At 33.3% G+C, this 23,206-nt stretch overlaps 1 protein-coding gene across 17 annotated transcripts in view; it reads left to right on the top strand.

The window, feature by feature from the left end:
* The window catches only part of PPP1R9A (protein phosphatase 1 regulatory subunit 9A), a 273,673-nt gene that overhangs the window by 138,685 nt on the left and 111,782 nt on the right, over positions 1 to 23,206 (top strand). For all 17 annotated transcript variants that reach the window (XM_019729737.3, XM_019729733.3, XM_019729732.3 and 14 more), the window contains 3 exons: positions 3,609 to 3,741; positions 11,557 to 11,677; positions 22,575 to 22,679. In XM_019729737.3, the coding sequence (XP_019585296.2) occupies positions 3,609 to 3,741; positions 11,557 to 11,677; positions 22,575 to 22,679 (359 nt within the window). The remainder of the gene's footprint in view (positions 1 to 3,608; positions 3,742 to 11,556; positions 11,678 to 22,574; positions 22,680 to 23,206) is intronic.

Raw genomic sequence — 23,206 nt, 5'->3', positions numbered from 1 at the left:
AGCATTGCTTTCACTGTTTCTCTGTGAGATATAGCTAATTCTTAATGAAATCTGGACTATAAGTGGTCCATTACATTTTTGTATAGAGATTGTGTATGGAGAGATGGGACATTTACCACCAGCTTTATCTTGATTTTAATTTTAACTTCTTACTTAAGATGGTATGTGACATTCACCACTACTTTCTATTTGGCGTGTACAAAAAAAGTCACTCTTGTGCCACCACGGGCAATTCACCATGCAGTTGATTGGACTCAAAGTGGTGACTGCATGCACATATCATATGTAGCATTGATTTTTAATCAAATAGTTTATTCATTTCCTTTACTATTTCAAGGATCTGTGGATTTGTAGGAAGGTCTCTCTAGCCTATTAAACATTGTCCTATATTTTTATTAATACTTTTATAACTTCTTTTTGTTCTTAACCAATCTGGAGTTTACTTTTGTTAATGGTATATATATGAAATAGTGATATTTTTCAGATGGCTATCTTATTCTTTCCCTACTATTTATTGAATAGAAAAGTAGAAGAGTGGAACCGAGTACAAAAATAGATCTATCCTGGGGCCAAAACGATTGCCTTAATACATGAAGTTTTATTATGTGTTTTAATATCTGATAGGGTCTGTTTGCATCCTTATTCTTCTTTTTCAAACAACTTGTTAGTTTCGATGAAAAATGTGAGTGGGATTTTAATTTGATTGCCCAGAATTCATAAATTAAATTGGGGAAAACTGACATTTAGAGTAATTTAGGAGCATAGATGTCTTAAAATATACAGATTTCAATCCAGGAATATAGAATGGCATTACACTTACTCAGGGCTTTTTGTAGTCTTCAGTCACATTTTATAGAGAAAGGTATTCTTGCACATTATAATTAGTAATTCTTGGATATTTTATAGTTCCTGATCTTTTCTGTTATATTTTCTAGAGCATGTTGTGGTTTTTATTTTTCTATATTGGTTTTTATTCTGTTACTTTACTGAACACTTATTATTGCTAATACTTTTTCTGTTAAATCTCTTGGATTCTCCAAGTAAACAATAACTAAATCTGCAAATAATGGGTTCTGGATTTTCTTTTTCAATTTTTAATAGGTTTTTCCTATGTGCCCACATTAATTTACCAGTCTGTAAGCAAGCTGAAGATGAAAAGTATCTTACATTATTTCTTTTCTACAGAATGAAATGGTAATGTAGTCATCTGATTTCTGGAGATAGTCATATATGTTGCTAGAATGTAGTCATATAGTTTTTTGTTTGCTTTGATTTCAACATACCCTTAAATGAACTTTATAAACCAGTCTGATTGGGGAAGAATATTTAATAACAGAGTGTTTTGGGATCCTGAAAAAATATCAGGAAGGTGTTAATTTATTTGAAATAATTCTCTCATACTTTACACACACACACACACACACACACACACACGTATGTATATATATGTATATATACAAACATGCGTATACACATATACATATGTATATATACACACATTTATTTATTCACTTACTATGTAGTAGCAGACTTGAGCTATGTTGCAGAATGAATATTATTTAAGTCTTTGTTCTGTAATCATGTACTTGGACCTATTAGTAGAAGTAGATGAGTGGGAAATATTGATGGAATAATTGTCAGTCATATCTGCCAATAGTTTCCAGGACATGTAAATTCCAGATCTGGGTAACTTTTTTTGTGTGTTGTTAACGATTGCTCCCCTAGGCATGTTGTATTGTAGTCCACTCAACTATTGATGTTTTCCAAAACATATAGACACACACTTTTTTTTTTGTCTATAGTGTTATATTTAAAATATGCATTGCCCCTCTTCTACACTCAAATATGCATTTTTGTTTGTTTTTTAAGCCTCAACTTCAGTATTTTCCTCTCCATGAAATTCTTCCCTCTTCTCAGGCAAAGAAAAAAATTACTTAATGTATTTCTCTGTTGCATCCGTTCTCACGTTATATTGTCGTTGTTTATTTTGATTTCTGTGTTCCAACTAAGGTGTGAGCTTGAAGTCACTTGAGATTGTGCCTTCTCCAATGTCTGGCATAGAGTTGGTACTCTAAATTTTTGTTGAATGAATAAATATGAGTAAGGACTACCAAAACATATAAGGGAAGTAAAAGATCCAAAGGGCTGTGTAAGAGAAAGTCATAAATCTGACAATTTAAGAAAAATATTAGAAGGTTCTATGCAAGGGGCATAGGAAGCATATTTTATGAAAAGATTAATAAGACAGGCACAGACCCCATGGTTTAGGAATGTGCATTGTGCTGCAGTAATGTTTATTACGGTGGAGAAATGTGATAGAGACCAAGTGAGTGGCACCAGGCTGTGAAAACATGTTGAAAGTCAGGAAGAAAAACAAATTCATTCGGGTACAAATCCTATAAATGGCATAATTTGGGGAAGTATATACCATTAGTAACCACACCGCGTCTGCTTCTATAGATGCAATATGTATTCCTGGTTTATAGGTTACCATATATAGCATATAAGTGCTGCCCGTTTCCCAATAATGGGAATGTAAAGCACACCTGGACTAGCAGAGCCAGCTTTATAGGCAACAGACTTGATTTCTTTCATCTCTCACCTTCTGTTCTGCTTTCTATTTTTATTATAGGTTTTTATGTATTTTTTTTAAATGACTCATTCCTAGATATTAAGATTTTGGGGGTCATTGCAGAGTTTTTTCAGGCACAATTTAGATACTTAATAATTGTTGAATTTAATTGAAAATGTCAGTTTTTATTATACACATTAATTGGATTTGATGAAATATGTATTTCTTTTACATGTTCTTCAGTGTATTGAGGGGTTGTGTACCTATTTCCAGTTACTTTTCAAACAAAACAAATATTTCAGCAGAGATAAGGACAATCAAATTTCTTATGGCTATAGCTGAAGACCACATTCAGCATTTTGAGTGATTTAGGTAGAAAAGAAAGAGCTGGCAAAATCTTATTTGTTCTGCTGCTCTTAAGCTATATTTTGATAGTCATTTCATAGGAAGGTTCAATAAGAATTTAATTTAAATCTACATGCAAGTAAAATGAGGGACGACAAATGAGAGCTTATCACAGCCTAATCCAGTATAGACTAGAAATCAGTTTCAGTGATTCTATGACTGGAATATAATTGTAGTACTGACACACTACAGCATTGAGGCTTGTATGGGTCATAGCATGAAACAGGGTCCCATGTGTTTGCTTAGGCAGCTGCAAGATGCTTCAGCTTAGTTTTATCAGGAACCAGCAGAGCATTGAAGTTTATATGGGTTGCCCTGATTCTATAAAAAGTAGTGAATGTTACTATCCAAATGGATGGTGTGACTACTGTTGACTCCCAAGTTATTAAAAGTGGTAGAATGACTCATATATTTTTTTAATTAGTAAGTTACGTTTATTTTCATTCAGTTTTCCTTTTCTTAACATCTCAATTGATTTTAAAAACAAAAGTTGTTTAGATGAAATTCATCATGCTACATTTTTAACTTAGGTAGTTTTGGATACTTTGTAGACTTTCTTTTTTTTTTTTTTTAATTAGGAAAGCCATCTTCTGTGGATTATCATCTTTTTGTTGACCTCCTCTTCCTTCAGGTTTTCAGCACATACTCCAATGAAGACTATGACAGAAGAAACGATGAAGTTGACCCTGTGGCTGCGTCTGCTGAGTATGAACTTGAAAAGCGTGTAGAAAAGCTGGAACTTTTCCCAGTGGAACTAGAGAAAGGTATATGAGCTTTATATTGTTTATCATATTAGTATATTGCTACATTAGTAATACAGAAATGACTTTATTTTTCCTAAGTGTAGCCTTTTTTCCTCCTAAGGATTGGATCAAGTTTTAATTCTCATAAAAGGTTTTACTTATTAAATTTCAAAAGTAGTGGATATGGATACTTGTATAGATGGTAGATTGGAAGCTTCTCTCCTCTCCCAACTAAAACCCATCACTTTAGTCGGCTGGAATGGTGGCTAGGAGTAAGGAGGTGTGAGTGAGGCTTGATGCCTGGTTGGTACTCCTGCAAAGGGCTGGTACAGGTGTGAGCTTAGAGAGCTGTTGTAAGTGAGCTCTTGGGGAAGATGGTTGTTTTCAGTGTTTTATTTTTTGTTTTTTGGTGGAGGGAGAGTGGTCATGGTTAGACTCTGAATGTAGCAGATACTCGTATGGAGAGTGCTGAGCCTTTAGAAAATTATGGACTTTAAGATGAAAGCAATAGAATCCTCTTCACTTACGAGGGCAAAGGACTAAAGGAGAGCAGGGAGAACGGGAGAGAGGGACTTCCTCGTGATGTTGCTCCTTGGAACCACAGCCTGCCTGCAGTAGTCACTGGGGACCCATAACACCAGAGACTGCCACGTTTACCATCACATAAGATGGGCACCCAGTGACCTAATGAACAGGGAGTTTTGGAAAAAATGAGAACAAACAGATGACAACTCGAATAACAAAAAGAGAAACAAAACCAAATAAGGATATTCAAGTATGGCTTTTAAAAGATATTCTTAATCAAATTAACAGTAACGAAAACAACAACAAAACGCTGATTTTAAAAATAAAAATTTCAGTAGGGGAACTGAAGAGGAAAGGACAGTTATTGTTGAGATCAAATTGGTAACCTAGAAGTTCAAGCATAAGAAATGTCCCAAACTAATTCTCAAATGACCGAGCAAAAATTCAAGAAAAATCATGAAAAAGACTCAACATGTAAATTGTAAGTAACAGAATGGGAAATGACAATAGAGGATGAGAGACATTAGATAAATAATAGAAGAAATTTCTCTGAGCTGAAAAAATACCTGAACCTCATACTTGAAATTGAAATGGCTTAGCCAATTGTTTGCAAGGATTTTAAAAAATTTCTACATAAACATAGGCTGGGAAAAAATCTTCAAATGTAGAGTGAAAATCTTACAAAACAGCAAGACAAAATCAAAGCAAACAAAGAAACAAATGTACTTGCAAAGGCAAAATTATTAGACTATCATCAGATTTCTCATTTGTAACACTGTCAGTGGGTAGACATAACATATTTCACACCCTACTGAGAAGAAAAAGATGGTAATCTAAGAATCCTACATCCATCCCAGAGAACATTTACCTATCTTGGTGAAAGAAATTTGCTGTTATGTAAGGATTTAAAGAATATATTACTCACATAATTCCCAACTAGCAGTGAGGGAAAGAAATGACAAGTGACTTGTTGAAAACAGAAAATGAGGGGAAAAGAATTGAAAACTATGTAAGTAGTATTAAGCATAAAATTACTTGGATGAAAAAAATATAAAGAACACCAGTCATTACACTAACTATGACTGGCTAATCATTCCCATTAAAAGACACTCTCATTTGATCTTAAATAGAATGTAAGAGTGATGCTTACATTTTTCATTCATTTAAAAATGTAAAAATAATTCTTAGCTTATGGCCCATACAAAAACAGGTGGATTTGTCTGTGGGTCATTTTATTGCCTATAATAGCAAAAAAATTTGAACAATCATTTTTTCATCAATGATAGAAAAGGATCTATAAATTGTAGCTTATGTATTCAATAAAATATTACTCAGCAAAAAAATGAAGGAGCCACAGTTCCATGCAGCAGTATGTATGATTCTTACAACCATAAAATTGGAGGAGGGAGAGCAAATCACAGAAGAAGCCATTCGATATAATTTCATTTATTTCAATTCCAAAGCCAGGAAAAATTAAACAGTGTATTGTTTAGAGATATACAGATAAGTGGTTTTTAAAAACATTATTAACAAAAGGAGGGAATGATGTACACAATATTTAGGATAATGATTACTGAGGGAAGAGTTATTATATCAGAGAGGGGTACATAGTGGGCTTTTTGGGTATTGCTAATATTCTGTGTCTCTGTTAGTATATGAATGTTTTATTCTTTAAACATAATGTTTTGCAAATGAATGATTTCATAAAACTTATGTTTGTATGCTATATTTCATAATAAAAGTCGAACTAGAAAGATTGAACTAGAAGAGAACCAAATGAAGTACAATTATTGTTAATTTTTTGAGGAACCACCATACTGTTTTCCATAATGACTATACCAATTTATATTCCCATCAACAGTGCATGAGTATTCTCCTTTCTCTGCATCCTCGCCAACACTTGTTATCTCTTGTCTTTTTGATGGTAGCTAATCTAAGTGATGTGAAGTGATACCTCTTTGTGGTTTTGATTTGCATTTCCTTGATCATTACTGATGTTGAACACCTCTTCATGTGCCCATTGGCTATTTGTATATCTTCTTTGGAAAACTGTCTGTTCAATTCCTCTGCCTATTTCTGAATTCTTTTTCTTGCTGTTGAGTTGCATGACTTCTTTATATATTTTAGATATTAACCCCTTATCAAATATATGATTTGCAAATATTTTCTCCTATTCCATCAGTTACCTTTTCATTCAGTTGATGGTTTCTTTGGGTGTACAGAAGCTGTTTAGTTTCATGTCATCCCACTTGGTTTATTTTTGCTTTTGTTGTCAAATCCAAAAAGTTATTGCCAAGACCAGTGTCAAGGAGCTGCCTAAGCCCATGTTGTTGTTTGTTTTGTTTTTTTAGGAGTTTTATGGTTTCAAGTCTTAAATTTAAGTCTTGAATGCATTTTGAGTAGATTTTTGTGTATGATATAAGATAGAGGTCCAGTTTTATTTTTTTGCTGGTGGCTGTCCAGTCTTCCCAGCACCATTTATCGAAGAGACTGTCCTTTCCCCATTGTATATTCTTGGCTCCTTTCTCGTAAATTAATTGACCATGTATATATAGGTTTATTTCTGAGCCTTCTATTCTGTTCCATTGGTCTATATGTCTGTTTACATGGAAGTACCATACTGTTTTGATTACTATACCTTTGAAATCAGGATATGTGATGCATCCAGATTTGTTCATCTTTGTCAAGATTATTTTGGCTATACAGGGTCTTTTGTGTTTCCATGCAAATTTTAGGATTGTTTGTCCTATTTCTGTGGAAAATGCCATTGGAATTTTGATAGGGATCATATGAAATCTATAGATTGCTTTGGGCAGTATGGACATTTTAATGTATTCTTGGAACTCGTGAGCATGGGCTATCTTTTCATTAATTTGTGTCCTCTTCAATTTCTTTCAATGTCATATAGCTTTCCGTGTAAAGATCTTTTACCTCTTTGGTTAGGTTTATTCGTAGATATTTTATCTATTTGGTACAATTGTAAATGGGATTGTTTTCTTAATTTTTCTTTCTGATAGATTGTTGTTAGTGTGTGGAAACCTAAATATGATATAAATTATAGATTATAATGCTAACAGAAAATTGTACTTTTGAGTAAACACTAAAATTATTTCAATTAAAACCAGAAGTCACATTTTGAATGATCTTTAAATATAATAATCAGTATAAACAATAGAAAATAAAACCTGAAAAGTAACCTTTTGCTTATAGATAATATATATATATATAACATGTAATATATATATATTACATATGAAAAACCAAATATATATATATATACCAAATTTATTCTAATTTAAAAATATTAGAATTAATAAGATTATTTATAAAAGAGGAGGTCAGGCCCCAGATAAATATAGGAAAATTAACAGGTTTTTTTCCTCTATATTTAAATTAAAAATCTAGAAATGAAAATGGGAGCAGTATTTCATTTATAATAGCACCACCAAAACAAAATACTATTAAATTAATCACCAAGAAAAACATAGAATTTATCTGTAGAAAATACATCTTTTTGAAAGATGTAAGATCTAAGCACATAGAAAGCTATACCATATTCTTGGATGAGAAGAGTCAGTATAGAAGAATCTCTCCTGTACTGTATCTCTGATACCTATACATTTATAAGTAAATTTAATGCACTTCAAATAGAACTGCCATCAAAGAGGGTGAGGGGAGGGGATTCTATAATATAATTCTAAATTTTATACAGAAAAATGTAGACCTAAGGGAAGAATGAAAATAAATGTGAAATTATTTAACTTCCCAAATATCTGAATATAATATAAAGCCTCTGTAATCAGAACAAATTGTATTCACATAGCTATTGATCAGTGGAACAAAAAAGAAAATCCAGACAAAGATGTTAGTGTGCATGAGAATTTAATGTTATATATGACACATATGATACTCTAATTTAGAAGTAACAGAGTGTTTTACATATTGTTCTGATATAACTGAACATCTATCTGAAAGAATATAAAGTTGGACACTTTTATTTTTATTATGTAATATATAAAAACGACCCTACATGGATTAAATAATTAAATATTAAAAATAAAATAATAAATATATTTAACAAAGATTTTTAAGACTACCTATTGCATCTAGGCTTGTGGGAAAAGGGGCTTAACCAAAATGGAAAACCAGAAGTTATAAAGGAAAAGATGGAACAATTAAATTATCCAAAAATTTAAGCTTTTAAAAGTAATGTTGTCAATTAAAGGTCATCGATAAGTGATAAATTTGAGGGAGGAAAATCTTTATTGTAGATGACATGGAGTTAATATCCATGTTATGCTCACAATCTTTGCAAATTATTGGGAAAAAAGAGACAAGTAAAACTCAATAGAAAAATGGGCAGTTTAGTGAAGAGGAAATGTAATGACCCATGCTCATATGAATGCAAGCTCAAATCTCACTAGCAATGAGGGGAATTCTAAACCAACACAAGTGTCTTCCCTGAGAGAAAAAATAAGCTCTGAGCTCCAGAGCATGGTGATAGCATCTTCCATAATAACGGAGCCTCCCAGTCTTTTCCATCTTTACCTGGCTGCTTTGGCCTATTTAGTAAGCAGCCTGCCCCTGGGAGGGTGTATACAGAGGAAGGCAGGGTGGCTGCTGGGTCCGTGACAGTGCAGCCACAAGAATCAGTGGCCTTCAGGCCTGTGGCTCTGGACTTCACTCAGGCGTGACACACACAGCTCAGAGAAAGCTGTACAGAGATAGATCAGTCCTCTGGACTCCGTGGGTTCATTGCACTCTTCCTTTCATCGCCTGTCAGTTATCACCCTGTGTCCTGGGTGTTCTGCACGGGAATTGAGGATGGCTCAAACTAACATAACTTTTCCCACAACTGGGTTTTCAGATTTGCAAATCTAAGTAATTTCCCAGTTGGAGCAGCAAGAGGAGCTATGGAAGGAAGAAAGATAATTTTGCTAAAGACTGAGTCCAGGCAGGGAAAATGGATTGAAAAACTACGATGCAACTTTCATGCAGGATATTTGTAGGAAGAAACCATTAAATGGCATGATAGGACAGAGAATCAACATTTGAGAAGCGCCCTTTAAATGCACCGAGTATGGGAAAGTTTCACTTACAGGTGAACTTTGGCTTGATGTGTGATAATTCATGATGAAGAGAAACTCCTATAAATACAATGAATGTGAAGAATTCAGCTAATACTTCATATACACCAGAGATTTCATATAGGAGAGAAACCCTTTGGCATTATTCAATGTGCAAGAGTCTACAGTGATTATCTCTTAAAACAGTAGCAAACACACGTGCAGGGAGAACTTATTACTTATTTGGATATAAATAAAAATGGTGAGAAGCTTTGGGTCGTCGTTCATCCCTTCATCACATGCTGAAATTCACACTCTATAGAGAAACCCTATGAATGTGATAAGTGCAGGCAAGAATTCAGCCGTACGGCTCATCTTTATACACATAAGAGAATTCACGTAAGAGAGAAGAAACATTATACATGTAACCAGTGAGGAAGAACTTTCAGCACAGATCCAAACTTCATGTGCACAAGAAAACTCATTCTGTGGAGAAACTCTAAAACTGTAATGAATGTAGGAAAAATTTTAGCAAGAAAAAGCCTCTTTATGAACGATTTGAATGAAATAAATATGGGAAGTCACCTGTGTGCAAACATTCTAAATGTAAGAAATGAAGGAAAAGTCTCCAGCCGTCACTCATACGTTAGTCAGCATTAAAGTTCTCCCACAGGAGAGACACCTGTGCCCAGAACCAATGTGGAAGTGCCTTCAGCTGGGGGTCACGTCAGGTAGTGTCTCCAGGGAGAACATTCTGTAAAGCTTTCTTCAGCACACAACTGAGCAAACAAATCACACTTTTGCTAAATGATGTATTTTTAAACATCTTTATTTAGAATGTGGGATTATGAATTGTACTTATACGTAAAGTAGAAGTTGGTGACAAGTAATACTCAATGAGATGAATCCTCTTCAAAACATTGCTCATTAAGAATACTTAGTATATTAAAGGTTATTGCTAAAAAATCTTTTGAAAGCATTGGGTATTCTGCTTAGTACATGAAGCAGATTTCTTTTAGTAATCCACCAGTGTTAGTTAGTATCCACTTTTTTTATGCAGAGAATACACCATAATTACAAAGACTTTGAGGCTATCAGAAAATAACTTTGAATGTTAACCAAAAAAACGTGGAATGCAAAATAGAGTATCTTTTATTTCATTGATGTTAAAATAGATATGTTTATAGAAAGGACAAATGGAAATACGGATAAACACATGATTTGTAAGTGAATTAAAAACAAGGTGTTTGTCAGTATTGTTCACACGGCCAATAAAATGGAAACGAAAGTGAATGCCTCTCACTGGAGAAATGGTTGGATATATTATGATACCATCACACCACAAAATAGTATGCAATCATTAGAAGTGATTTAAATCTATATAAGTTGATATCTACGAGGTATTATCGAATTAGAAAAGTAAGCTGAAGAGAGAAGTAGGTATAAGATGACCTTTTTTGTGTAAAGCAAATAGGAAGGAAAAACAAGCCACATATATATATACTGTACTTGGTGATAAGATTACATCCTTGTATAGTAGGACAAAAGTACTGAAAGACACATACCATCTTGTTAATATGAATAGGGATATGGAACAAGTAAAACAGAAAAGAAGACTACATAAATAAAGGGGAAATTCCAGATACATTATGGTCACATTTATTTAAAATAATATATATGTCTCAGCCAGGAAAAATTGAGCCAGAATAGTCAAGCTAGAGATACATTGTTATAAAACTACTGAAACAAAAAAAAATTCTTTGTGAAAGCAGGACAAAAACAAAATGGATAATTAATGGGAATGAAATCAGACAACCTTCAGAGTGACTAAAAGACAATAGAAAATATTTTTTCTCAAAGAAAGAAAGTATGACTTCAAGAATTTTATTCCAAATAAATAAATAAATAAATAAAATCAATGTGCTTGAGTATATATGTTTTTGTGCTTAAAATATTATATTGTTTAGATAGGCTGTGTTTTAAGGTAGATTGATTACTTAATAATCAAATTATTAGCTTTTCTTGGGATCACAATGAATATCTAACTACAATAGTAAAGTGAGACTAAACTTATGGAGGGTCTTATTTGACACCCTTGCTCCCCAGCATAGAACAAAAATTCTGCAAGGCAAGCATATCGTATAGTCCGTAAAGAACAGAATTAAAAGCAGCAAATAGGTCTCACCAGCTAATTGAGGATTAGTGTTAACATTTAGGTTTTTGTGTTTTTTCCCCTTTTTCATAGATGAGGATGGACTTGGTATAAGTATTATCGGAATGGGTGTTGGAGCAGATGCTGGACTTGAAAAGCTGGGAATATTTGTTAAGACAGTAACAGAAGGTGGTGCTGCTCAGCGAGATGGCAGGTAAGCTAACTACTGTTATTTAACAACTGAAACCTAGGAAGGTTTTCTAGGAATTGTTTTCCAGGGTTAGCTTTCTTCTTTTGATTTTTTAGGACAGAATGTCAGAGTGTGTCTCATATGTGGAAAATGTTAGAACACTTCAATTGCTTTCTGCTTTGTTGGCAGAATTCCTGATAATAAATGGGTGGATGGATCTGTTTTCTATGTCTATCTTTGTATCAACAATTCACCTATCTATCTAGTAGGAACTGGGGAGAATATGTACTATGGAGATCAGCATGTAGATTCACTTCAGAAATATCAAAACGGAAAAATAAGACAGAAGGCAAAACTCAGATCATGATAGTTCACAGGACAGAAATGATCCAGTGTATTTGTTTTCACAGTGAAGGCCATAAAACCTGACTGCCTTCCATTTACCTGCCCTTCCCTTTTCGGGGAAAAATTCAGCCTCAACTCAGATCCCATGGTTATGATATTGCCCCATCCCCAGTGGTCAACAAGATGAGTTGATACTGAGACTTAATAGGAATGAGCCTTCCTTGCACTGTGAGACCACACTATGTGATGAAAAGGTTGGTCATCACTGCATCCTTCAGACTGATTTATAACCAAAGGAGGGAACTGTGGACAAAACAAAGGGGTTCTATGGCAAGTAACCTCACAGGGTGATCTGATCATGAATTCCTAACTGGGCAGATGATGGTGGATAGTCACACCCGAGGCGTATAACTAAATGGTTTATTTTTGCCTTACTTAAGCAAGTCCTGTCCATTGTTCTTATGCTTCTAGGTTAACACACCTTTGAAATGCCAGAGGTAATACCCCTCAAAGAGGGTATTCACACTCAAAACAGCATGTAATCTTGTTAATTTTGCTGTAATCCAATCCCCACCTTGCTTTTCCCCTTCTCCTTGTAATCTGGTTTACTGTTCCCTCCTTAATTTCAAATGCCTAAAAGAAGCTGCAAAACTTATTCTCTGGAGCATTTGACATCTTGCGGGTCCCAGCATATGTCATCAGTTTGTCTCAAATAAACTCTTACAAAAATTAAAAAAAGAAATATTGAAACAAATGATAATAGTTCTGGAATTTTTGAAAATGACAGAAATGGAAGAGAAAATAGGAACTCTAATTCTGCGATGATGGTAATTCAGGAGGTTAATGTCTCTCAAAATGTGTTCTGTCTAAAAGCACAGGTTCTTGAGTGCCACTTCAACCTATGAAATTAAAGCTCTAGGAGAGGGGTCTGGCAGTCTTTGCTTTAAATATCCACCTTGGGCGATTTGGTTGTAGACCAGGGCAACAGAGGGTCATGGTTTTGTCTTAGCTTTCAACATCTCAAGTGTCTTTAAAGATTTTGATTAATCTTCCCACGAAGCTCCTGATGCATCATCAGGTTGGGGCTGAAGCAGAAGGTTGGCAATGGAAATAAAGGTAGACCCAAGAATAGGAGTGCCAAATTCAAAGCAATGGCATTTTATTTTTCTAGAAACATTGATCCCCCCCACCCCCTGCCAGGTTTAAGTATGTATACTTAACCATCTTCTCAAGAAATAATAAAGCATGTTGAAAATCATTTGCAAATATCTGTTGAGACCTTTAGTAGCATTATTTCTTTCATAATCCTAAAAACATAGATACACACAGATGTTTCCCAAGGGAAACTAAATTAATTTATTAAAATAGAAGCCACACCTTCAGTATCATCTCTGTCCATGAGGTTAGGGGCCACATCTTGGTCAGTAGCTTTATTTGTATTTCCATAGCACTTGAATAGAAAAGGTCTGAAATGAGTCTTTTGAGTGAATGTCCAGCTGACTGAATGTGTATCAATCACACTTAACACAAAGAAAGTGGAATATTAATATTTTGTGTTTAAAACTAATTTATTAACAGTCTTCTTGCATTTCAGAGTAGTTAAGGAAATATAATCTCTTTGGCCTTTTAAATGAATTACATAATGGTAGTAGTAAATATTTCCATTATTAATTTAGAATCTTTCTTCCAAGTAAGTTAAAATCTGTTTGTAAAATCTGCATAATTTCTCTGTTTCATGTAAAACTTAAGTCATCCTAAAGTGATAGGAAATAATTCTTATTATTAGTATTTAAACAATGCTAAATTATTATGAACCATCCCTCTTAAGTAAATGAGCCATAAAATGAAACCAAAATACAAATTAATTAAAAAATTAAAAAGGTAGAAAATTTTGCAGTTGGCCCTCAGCCAGTTCCTGTTGCTCTAAACTCAGCCCTGTTTGTTTTCCATTACTCATTTTAAACATTAGGCTTGTTTTCTATTAACCTATTTACTGATTTGTTCTTTTGAGTAGTTTTAGTATTTCCGCCAATATGAGCGCTTTGCTTTATTAGTCCCAATGTGCCTTTCCACAGTCCTTTCAAATGAATGTTTTCCTAGTATAATAATCCTGTTGTTGTTATAATAGATGCTTAATAAATGCCTCAGTGAATATATTAAGAAAGGCAACTTGATGTAATGAAAATGAGCAGAATCCTTGGGATCATGTGACCAGTAGTCTTAATTTCATCCCCTCTACTTATAGCTGTGGGATAATTGAACAAATTACTTAATTTTCATGTTACCTACATTGTTGTTATAAGTACTAAATAAGCTTATGTAAATAAAACACCTTTTACAGTACAGTTTATGAAACTGTTCTTGAATGAAGTAGGAATAAGCTTGAAAGTTATTAAGAAAATAGTGCGGCAAGTCTTATGAAAGCTATATAAAGATATATATAGTATATGTACAGAATAATAAAACTTTGATGGTCAGAGGGATTTTAGAAATGTTTCAATTCATACATTTCATTTTATATGTGTATGAAAATTGAAGGTATATCTATATGTGAAAATAAGCGGTCTCATTATTAGACCTATGGTAGTGTTTGCGTCTTTTAAATTAGTATTATTATCACAATTACTGGTGTGCTCATATGCACAGGATTTAAATGTTTCCTATTTAAAAGGTATCAGTATAAAAAAATTACAAAAGGAACAGTTAGTTTCTGCCTCCAGTCAAGAATGATTTTTAAAGTTATGTTATATATATGCTTATAGATATAGAAAATATATTGTATTAAGGATTCACACATTGTGATTATTAGTATGATGCCATTCTTGTGTGGATATTTTCTATTTATTCATTCCCCCCTCAGCCTACCTACCTACCTCTCTCTCTCTCTCTCTCTCTCTCTCTCTCTCTCTCTCAAAAAGCCTAGAATTAATACATACCAAGTGTTAAATGACTGTGTGTTTTTTTAAATTCAGCTAATATGGAATATTTAATTTTTCTATAGAGAATATGTAAAACTTCTATATATGTACTTTAAACTACAACTAAAAATAATGTTATCACCATGTGACCTCGGGAAAGTTACTCTTCAGACCTCAGTTGTGGACATTATTAAAGTTCTGGATTAGAAGTTCTTTATAGTTCCTTTTAGCTTTAAAAATATGAGTCTGTGTTATACCTTTCTAACTTGCTTTACTTTTTTCATAACTCTCCCTTATTTAAGAAAAGTATTTCAATTTAATCTCAAATTTGGTCACACTTTCTTCAAGGGGTGTTCAATAACAGACCTGTGTAGAAAATTCTTTTCTTCCTTGTTTCTTCTTCTCCAACACAAGAAGCCTTTTTTATTGTGATTGCTTTTACTCCTTCCATATGTCTCATAAACTCTCACCACATTTTGAGTACTTGAAACAATTCGCCAGGGATATTTATCTCCTGAGTCATCTATTGTGGTTAAAAAGTTTTGAGTCTTTCTTATTCTTTGATATTATGTCCTGCTTACTAAATTTTCGTGTCTTAAGTTATTCATGTCTGTCTATACCTTTTCACCTGATGCCTGAAAGGTAGAGGGTGCTCAGTAAATATTTGTTAAATGAGTTACCGTGTTTCCCCAAAAATAAGACCTAGCCAGACCATCAGCTCTAATGTGCCTTTTGGAGTGAAAATTAATATAAGACCCAGTCTTATTTTAATATAAAACCGGATCTTATATAATATAATATTAGATCGGGTATAATATAATATAATACAATATAATATAATACCAGGTCTTATAGAAGACTGGGCCTTACATTAATTTTTGCTCCGAAAGACGCATTAGAGCTGATGGTCTGGCTAGGTCTTATTTTTGGGGAAACACGGTAATACTTGTGCTTTTATCACTTTCAAAACATTTACTTGGGCCTAACTATTTTCTTCTTCTAATCTTTCTCTCTCTCTCTCTCTCTCTCTCTCTCTCTCTCTCTCTCTCTCTCTCTCTCTCTCTCTCGTGCAAACTTACCTCATATAGGGTAACTTATAATTTAGCTGAGTGACATGATAGCTATTTCCATCTTCTGTTTTAGTTCTACTTTTTTAGTAAAATAATATTAAATTGATTAACCATTAGTACTTATTACCAGAAATTTTATGATTGTATATAGGATACTTTTAATACATTAATTATTTTTCCAATTCTCTTTAATAAATCTATAAAGCAAAATGAATTTTATAATAACAAGTGAAAATGCTGATAGAATAAATTGCATGGATGATAACTGACATAAGATAGTAATAATGCTGTGCTAAAGCGGCAAATTAAAAATGTATTTAGGATCTGCTTTGTTTATGGCTTCTATGGTTGCTTCTCAAGCTTTTTAAATATCATCATTTTAGAGCACAGTCCTTTTCAGGTTTTTTGGAAAAGGTTATCAAATGTGGAATTTAGGTGCTGTGTAGTTTGTCCTCATTCAAGTGTTGGTTTTCAAAAGATTTTAATTGTTTTTGACTAGCTTTTGGGTAGCAGTGACATAAAACAAAGGAAGAGTCCTATTTGTATGCTTACCCTGCAGCAGACTCCCTCCTGCAGGACCCATCTGTGCCCCTGAGGTACCCTCAAGCCTGAGACAGCCCTGAATGGTTGGAAACTGCTGTTTTAATTGTGTCCCTCTGTTGTGATTCCTTAATTTGATGGTGTCCTCTCTGCACACACTCTTGTGTCACTCTTCTGCCCCAATATTTTGCTTTTTCACCCTTTAGAGAGTTGGGCTATTACTGCTTTGACATGGATGTATTTTCACATACAGTTAGAACTTCGCTGTTCAGCTTTTTGGGGAAGACTGTTGACCAAAGTTCATTACTGTTGCTCCCGTTGGTCTCCCTTTCATTTATCGTGGCTTGTTTTGTTTACATAAGTCCTTTGAGGTAGGATTTTTGTTTTTTGTTTCCCCTTGCAAGATACATCATGCCAATAAATAACTACCCAATAACATTAAACCAACCCTAGAATAGTCCAACTTACATATTTTTATTAGCCTAACCCCCATTGATACTGGTTTTTAGATTCGGAATTGAGGAATATCAGAGATACCAGACTGTGAGGCCGTAGCGATGCACACTTGTGTTTACTGGCGCATGGAAACTTGTGGAAATGACCAGGACTAAATGCCTTTTACAGATTAGCCAGGTACATTTCCATAAATTCCATTCCAGTAGACAGTGTTTCCAGGGGGAAACAGGTTATTTTCTCTGCTGTTCTGGAAAATTTTTGGAAAGTCCAGCTTGTCTGTATTCTTCATATTGTGGCGTAGTCTGATGCAGAGAGCTGTCCATTAACTTTTTACTACCAGGATTCATGTCTTGTCTTTTCTGTGTTTCTCATTGTGAGCCAAGATTTGAGAGAAATTATCAGTGTTATTGTTCTATGAGGTTGCATCTAAAAGTTACGCTCTCTCAGGGTAAGAGATTCAAGCAAATAAAAATGACTTCTTCAAACCTTCCTCAACTTAATGTACACACTCAAGTTTTTATCTTCATTGTTCTTTCATATTCTAGAACAGGCTGACACTTTACTTAGGACTAAACCACTATCCTTTTTCTGGACAAAAAATTCATCCCATTACCTCATCTGCACAATTATATTTTTTCTGTCACTATTGCTTCTAGCATAGTCTCAATTATCCATATTAAATTGAACTTCTGGGCTATTTAACAACTTTCACTGGCAGATAGGAACTTGATAACAATTGCCTATCATACACAAGAAATTTAGCAGACTAACAAATATCATTTTCTGCAGTCACACATACTATTTTTGTATCTTCTTAAAGTGCAAAGATGAACACACTTCTTAGCATGATGCAAAATTACAGTAACTTTGTAACATTTTGGCGTGCTTAGAGTTGTATATCTAGTCATGTGCCACTTAATTATCAAGTTATGTTCTGAGAACTGCACCATTAGGCGATTTTTTCATTGTGTGAATACCATAGAGTGCACTTACACAAACCTAGTGCTATAGCCTACTGCATGCCTAGGTTACATGGTATAGCCCATTGCTCCCAGGCTACAAGCCTGTATAGCATCTTACTGTACTGAAATAAGTACTGTAGGTAATTGTAACAGAATGGTATTTGTGTATCTAAATATATCTAAACGTAGAAAAGGCACAGTAAAAACACAGTATAAAAGATAAAAAATGGCGGGGGCTGGACTGGTGGCTCACGCAGTTGGAGCTCTGTGCTCCTAACACCGAAAGCTGCTGGTTCGATTCCCACATGGGCCAGTGGGCTCTCAACCACAAGGTTGCTGGTTCGACTCCCACAAGGGATGCTGCACTGTGCCCCTTACAACTAACAACGGCAACTGGACCTGGAGCTGAGCTATGCCCTCCACAACTAAGATTGAAAGGACAACAACTTGACTTGGAAAAAGTCCTGAAAGTACACACTGTTCCCCAATAAAGTCCTGTTCCCCTTCCCCAATAAAATCTTAAAAAAAAAAAAAAAAAGATAAAAAATGGTGTACCTGTATAGGGCTCTTACCGTGAATGGAGCTTGCAGAACTGGAAGTTTCTCTGGGTGAGTCAATCTTTAGAATAAGCGATTATAATATGAAACTGAAAAATTTAAGATGATTTGGTCTAAGAAAACAGTACTGGATGTCTCAAAAAGTAGGTAAATAATTTTCAAAGCGATAAATTTGAAGAAAATTAAAGGTTGAAGCTAAGCACAGAATTTTACTGTGTTTAAGTTTAGAGTTGCACTTTAATTCTGTTTATTGTATTTTAACATTTTTGTTATTAGATTGGGGGAGTAAAGGAGAAAGTTCTATGTAGTTAAGAAGTGAAGATAGTTGGTATGGACTTATTTGTGGAGATTGGCAAAAAAAGAACAGATGATGACACATTTGTGAAAAATGAAACAGGAAAAACATACTGAAAATAATTTTTAAAGAAAGAAATACAGGTGTCGAGTAAACATCTTGAGAGGCTCATAAACAAGAAATTAAAATTTAAAAATAATGTCTTACTTATCAATTATTAAAATGTTTTTTAACACTGTATTCAATTTTAATACAAGTACAGTACACTGCTCTTTGACAGTGCTAAGGGGAGTACAAATTGAACAACCTTTCTAAAGGGCGTTTTGGCATTTAAAATGTAATGCACCTTCACACAGTAATTCCACTCCTAGGAAGTAATTTGAATGAAATAATCAGAGATATTCACAGTGATATTTATATAAAAATGCTAACCTGGTCAAGCTCAAAACACCATACTAGTATAACAATTATGTAAATGGCTTACATATATAATACTACAGCATAACATATCCTTGAGATCTGTTGTAGAAAAGTGTTTAATGATATAATATCACATAATGTATTCTTTAAGTATAGATGCTGGAGTCAGATATCCTAGGTTCACAGCCAGGCTCTGCTACTTATTTGTTATGACTATGTAAGTGGAGCCAAAGCTTCTTTGTGTGTAAAACAGAAATAGTAATATATTTAATCAGGGCCATTAGCAGGATTAAATAAGATGCAAAATATAAAGAGCATGGAACAGTGCCTGACATGAAGTAAGCACTCAACAAATACTATCATCATGAATAAAAAGTATTAACCCCATAAAACTATATATTCAAGTGATTTTGAATTATAGATTCACTAATTTTGATAAGTAAACAAAAGTGTATACAAAAAATAATTTTGGAAGGAAATTCACCAGCATATTCTTAATAGTGGTCAACTCTAGATGGATTACATGACATTTTTATTTTCTTTATATAGTTCCACATTTTCCAAATTTTCAACCATGAACATGTATTATGTTTATAACTTCAAAATATTCTCTAAAATCAGCACATGCTAGTTTGACAATTGATGGTAGTATTTTATAGTGACTATGGAAATGGTCTAAAAAGTTTTCCATTAGACTGAAGTTTTCCTTTAGACTGTTCTTTATTAAAGATGAATGTATGCATAACCATAAAATAACTAGACTACAGGTTTTAGACTCAAATATCTATAACTCTAAGCCAAAGCCAAAAATACATTTTCTCAAAACATGTAAGGGACAAGGAGAATTAATACACATGGTTTTGAACTTTTGTTTTTCAACAGAAATTTTACAGTGCTCATCATATACAGTATGAAAAGCTATGCTTCATGACCAAGGTTTTAGAGATAACCAAAATCTTGGAAATCCTGTTTTAAGCTGATACTGTATAAAACATAATTACTATTGATATAAAAGTTTGTCAGAGTTATAATTCAGTTTAGTTGAACACATTTTATATTTTTGTGTGCTTTCCAACTTTATGTAGGAGTACTATCAGTTTGTCTGATTAGTATTCAGATCTGAATTTTAGGAACTTCAGATTAACTAGTCTCTTCATGAAAGTACAAACTCACATCTTCACAAAATCATGGAGGAAACATAATTTTACATTTTAAACCAAAATTATTAAATTAGTTTATTTGTCTAAAGGCTCACTTTTATTACATGAACTTGGGCTCTTATAAAAAAATATTTCTGAGCATCTAGTAGCATTTAAGGCTTTTTTAAAATTAAAAGTCTAGCACATTTAAAGTTTTCATTAGATACTTAGAATATAAGATTAGAATATAAGATTTATGAATATAAGAACTTAGAATATGAGATTTATGAAAGTGCTTAGTATTCTCTGTGAACTGAGATTATTGGTTCTTTAATTTATTAAATACCCTCCTGAGTTAGGAACCTACTTCATGCGCACACAGTAAGACATAATGGCTTCTCTCAATTACAGCCACTCAGAGAATTTGTAGCTTCAGCTCTGCAACCTCAGGAACAGGTTAAGTGATCAAAGAAACACAAAAATTCACTGGTCAAGCTTTCAAAAGGCTAGTTTCCTTTCTAGAGTTCATAAATTTTTTTTTTTTATTGCTGTCAGACTTTTTAATTTTAGGTATTCAGATAGGTGAGAAATTCATATTCAAGGGTAATTTATGAATGAGGTTCAACATCTTTTCATATGTTTAAGACCATTTTATATAAATTCTGTGAATTATCTGTTCATATTATCTTTCCCATTTATCACAATTTTGGTCCTTTTCTCCTTTAATTTTAAGAATTAATATATTATAGATATTAGCCTTTTTTTAAATTAGTTTCAGGTACTGTTAAGTGAAATAAGTCAGAAAGAGAAAGACAAATACCATATGATCTCACTTATATGCGGAATCTAAAGAAAAGAATAAGTGAATGAACTAATCAGAGACAGTTTTGGAAACATGGAGGAAAAACAGAGGGTTGCTAGAGGGGCGGGGAGGTTGGGATAAGGGGAAGGTGAGAGGTTTTGAAAAATAGTCGGTAACCATAAAATTTTTAAATGAAGTAGTTTGAGCTCACACATAGACAAATAATTAAAGGATAGCAACTCAAATTCTTTATTGTTTGTCATGTAGTATTAGGTAATGATAATAGATCCCCGTAATACTAATAGAGGTCTTGAATGGTCAGATTATAAAATTACACTCCCAATCATTGCTGCTACCAGTGGGGAATTATTGTTGTTGTTATTTTCTAGTGCAAACTAGATCCAGAGCTAAACTGGCCAAAAACCTGGAAAGACAAAGGTACTAAATTAGAAAAACACACACACACACAAAAAAAACCATGGTAGCAAAGATAAAATTCTATTGCTGCTTTGGAATCACTCTGGAGACCAGGCTAAGATGCTAACAATCCGTGAAGTGCATTTCTTTGATAACAGAGTTGAATGGACTTTGTGAATCCGCTCTAGAATCTTAGTGGAATCTTCAAAGCTATTATAGGCTAATAGTCAAAGAGTTAAAAAGATGACGTTCATCAATATAACATGAACATGTATCAGACTTTATTCAACTCATTAATTAGGAGAACCAGTCACATGGTAAATGTGGTACAAAGACCATTTTAGGAGTAGGCATTTAAACGCAAGTTAATAAAGTAATATTAGAATAGCATTGCTAAGTTAGATACAAAACTAGTTAAATACTCTACAGGGAAATAAACTTGCTTATGGGATTATCTTTTCTAACAGAAGAAAAGTATCTGAATTTTTTTCAGGACAAAAATCTACAAGTTAACATGCAACTCCTTATGTCCAGGACTTTTAATCAATTTTAAAGAGTGGATCAATTAAAATACATTCCCCCAAATTATCCTTGGTTGGGCCTGTTAAGTAATGCACCTACATGACATTGAAAGGACGTGCTGCCCTCCTTTTATTTCTATTCCCAAGCTTTAAATAACTTTTCTTAACACATGGCAACAACATATGATATACATGACACTTGCCCAGGGTAATTATAGTAGAGCTCAATTTTTATTGATGGGAAGAGTCAATACGATAAAAATGTCATTTTTCCCCAAACTAATCTTAAAATTAGTATAATTGTATTAATTTCTATAAAATTAAGCATTTGAATAAGATTTGGAGCTTATATACAAAAGACAAATTTTGCGTCAATAAGAGTATCTTAAAAATCAAGTATTTTGTCAACTCATTTATTGTGAATGGTAATGTATTATCAGAAAAATTAATTGTGGTTAATTTTTTCTCTCTTCCCAAAGAATACAAGTCAATGACCAGATTGTGGAAGTGGATGGAATCAGCTTGGTGGGTGTCACACAGAATTTTGCTGCAACCGTTCTCAGAAACACCAAGGGCAATGTCAGGTAAATATGCGGCTTCAGATATGTACAATTTGGTTACTTGATATTTTGTTGAATTTTAGTTTTCTATAATTGTACTTATAAATATATGTGATTACAATGAGATTTTATTAAATGTTAAAACTTGCCTTTAGTTTTTCATTTTCCTTCTTTATTATAATTAGTTCATGTAAATGTAATTTAAAACTAAAAATCATGTTGTTCTAGAAAGACATGAAGATATGAAGTATATAGTGAATCAATATGGCTGATTACTGAGCTATGTTAGTGTGTCTTATTGCTAATATAATAAGAATTACTAGGAAGATAGAATTCCTACTTCTATCCTCAATTAATAGGAATTTAGGCTCAAATCCTTTTAATAACACCAGTTATACAGTAAATTAAAATTATCATACATATAGCCAATGATACATGTTATTTAGACAAGCAGGCTGAATGATTTGAGGTTGATAAATGTATTTTTAAAATATTTTTATTGTTTTAAAGAATTAGGCAGGACTAATCTTCAGTAAAGTATAATTTTTCCA

Source organism: Rhinolophus sinicus, chromosome 4 (genome assembly GCF_057876585.1).
Source record: "Rhinolophus sinicus isolate RSI-liver-muscle chromosome 4, RSI-T2T, whole genome shotgun sequence".
NCBI lineage: Eukaryota > Metazoa > Chordata > Mammalia > Chiroptera > Rhinolophidae > Rhinolophus > Rhinolophus sinicus.
This window is presented reverse-complemented; position numbering and strand designations above follow the sequence as displayed.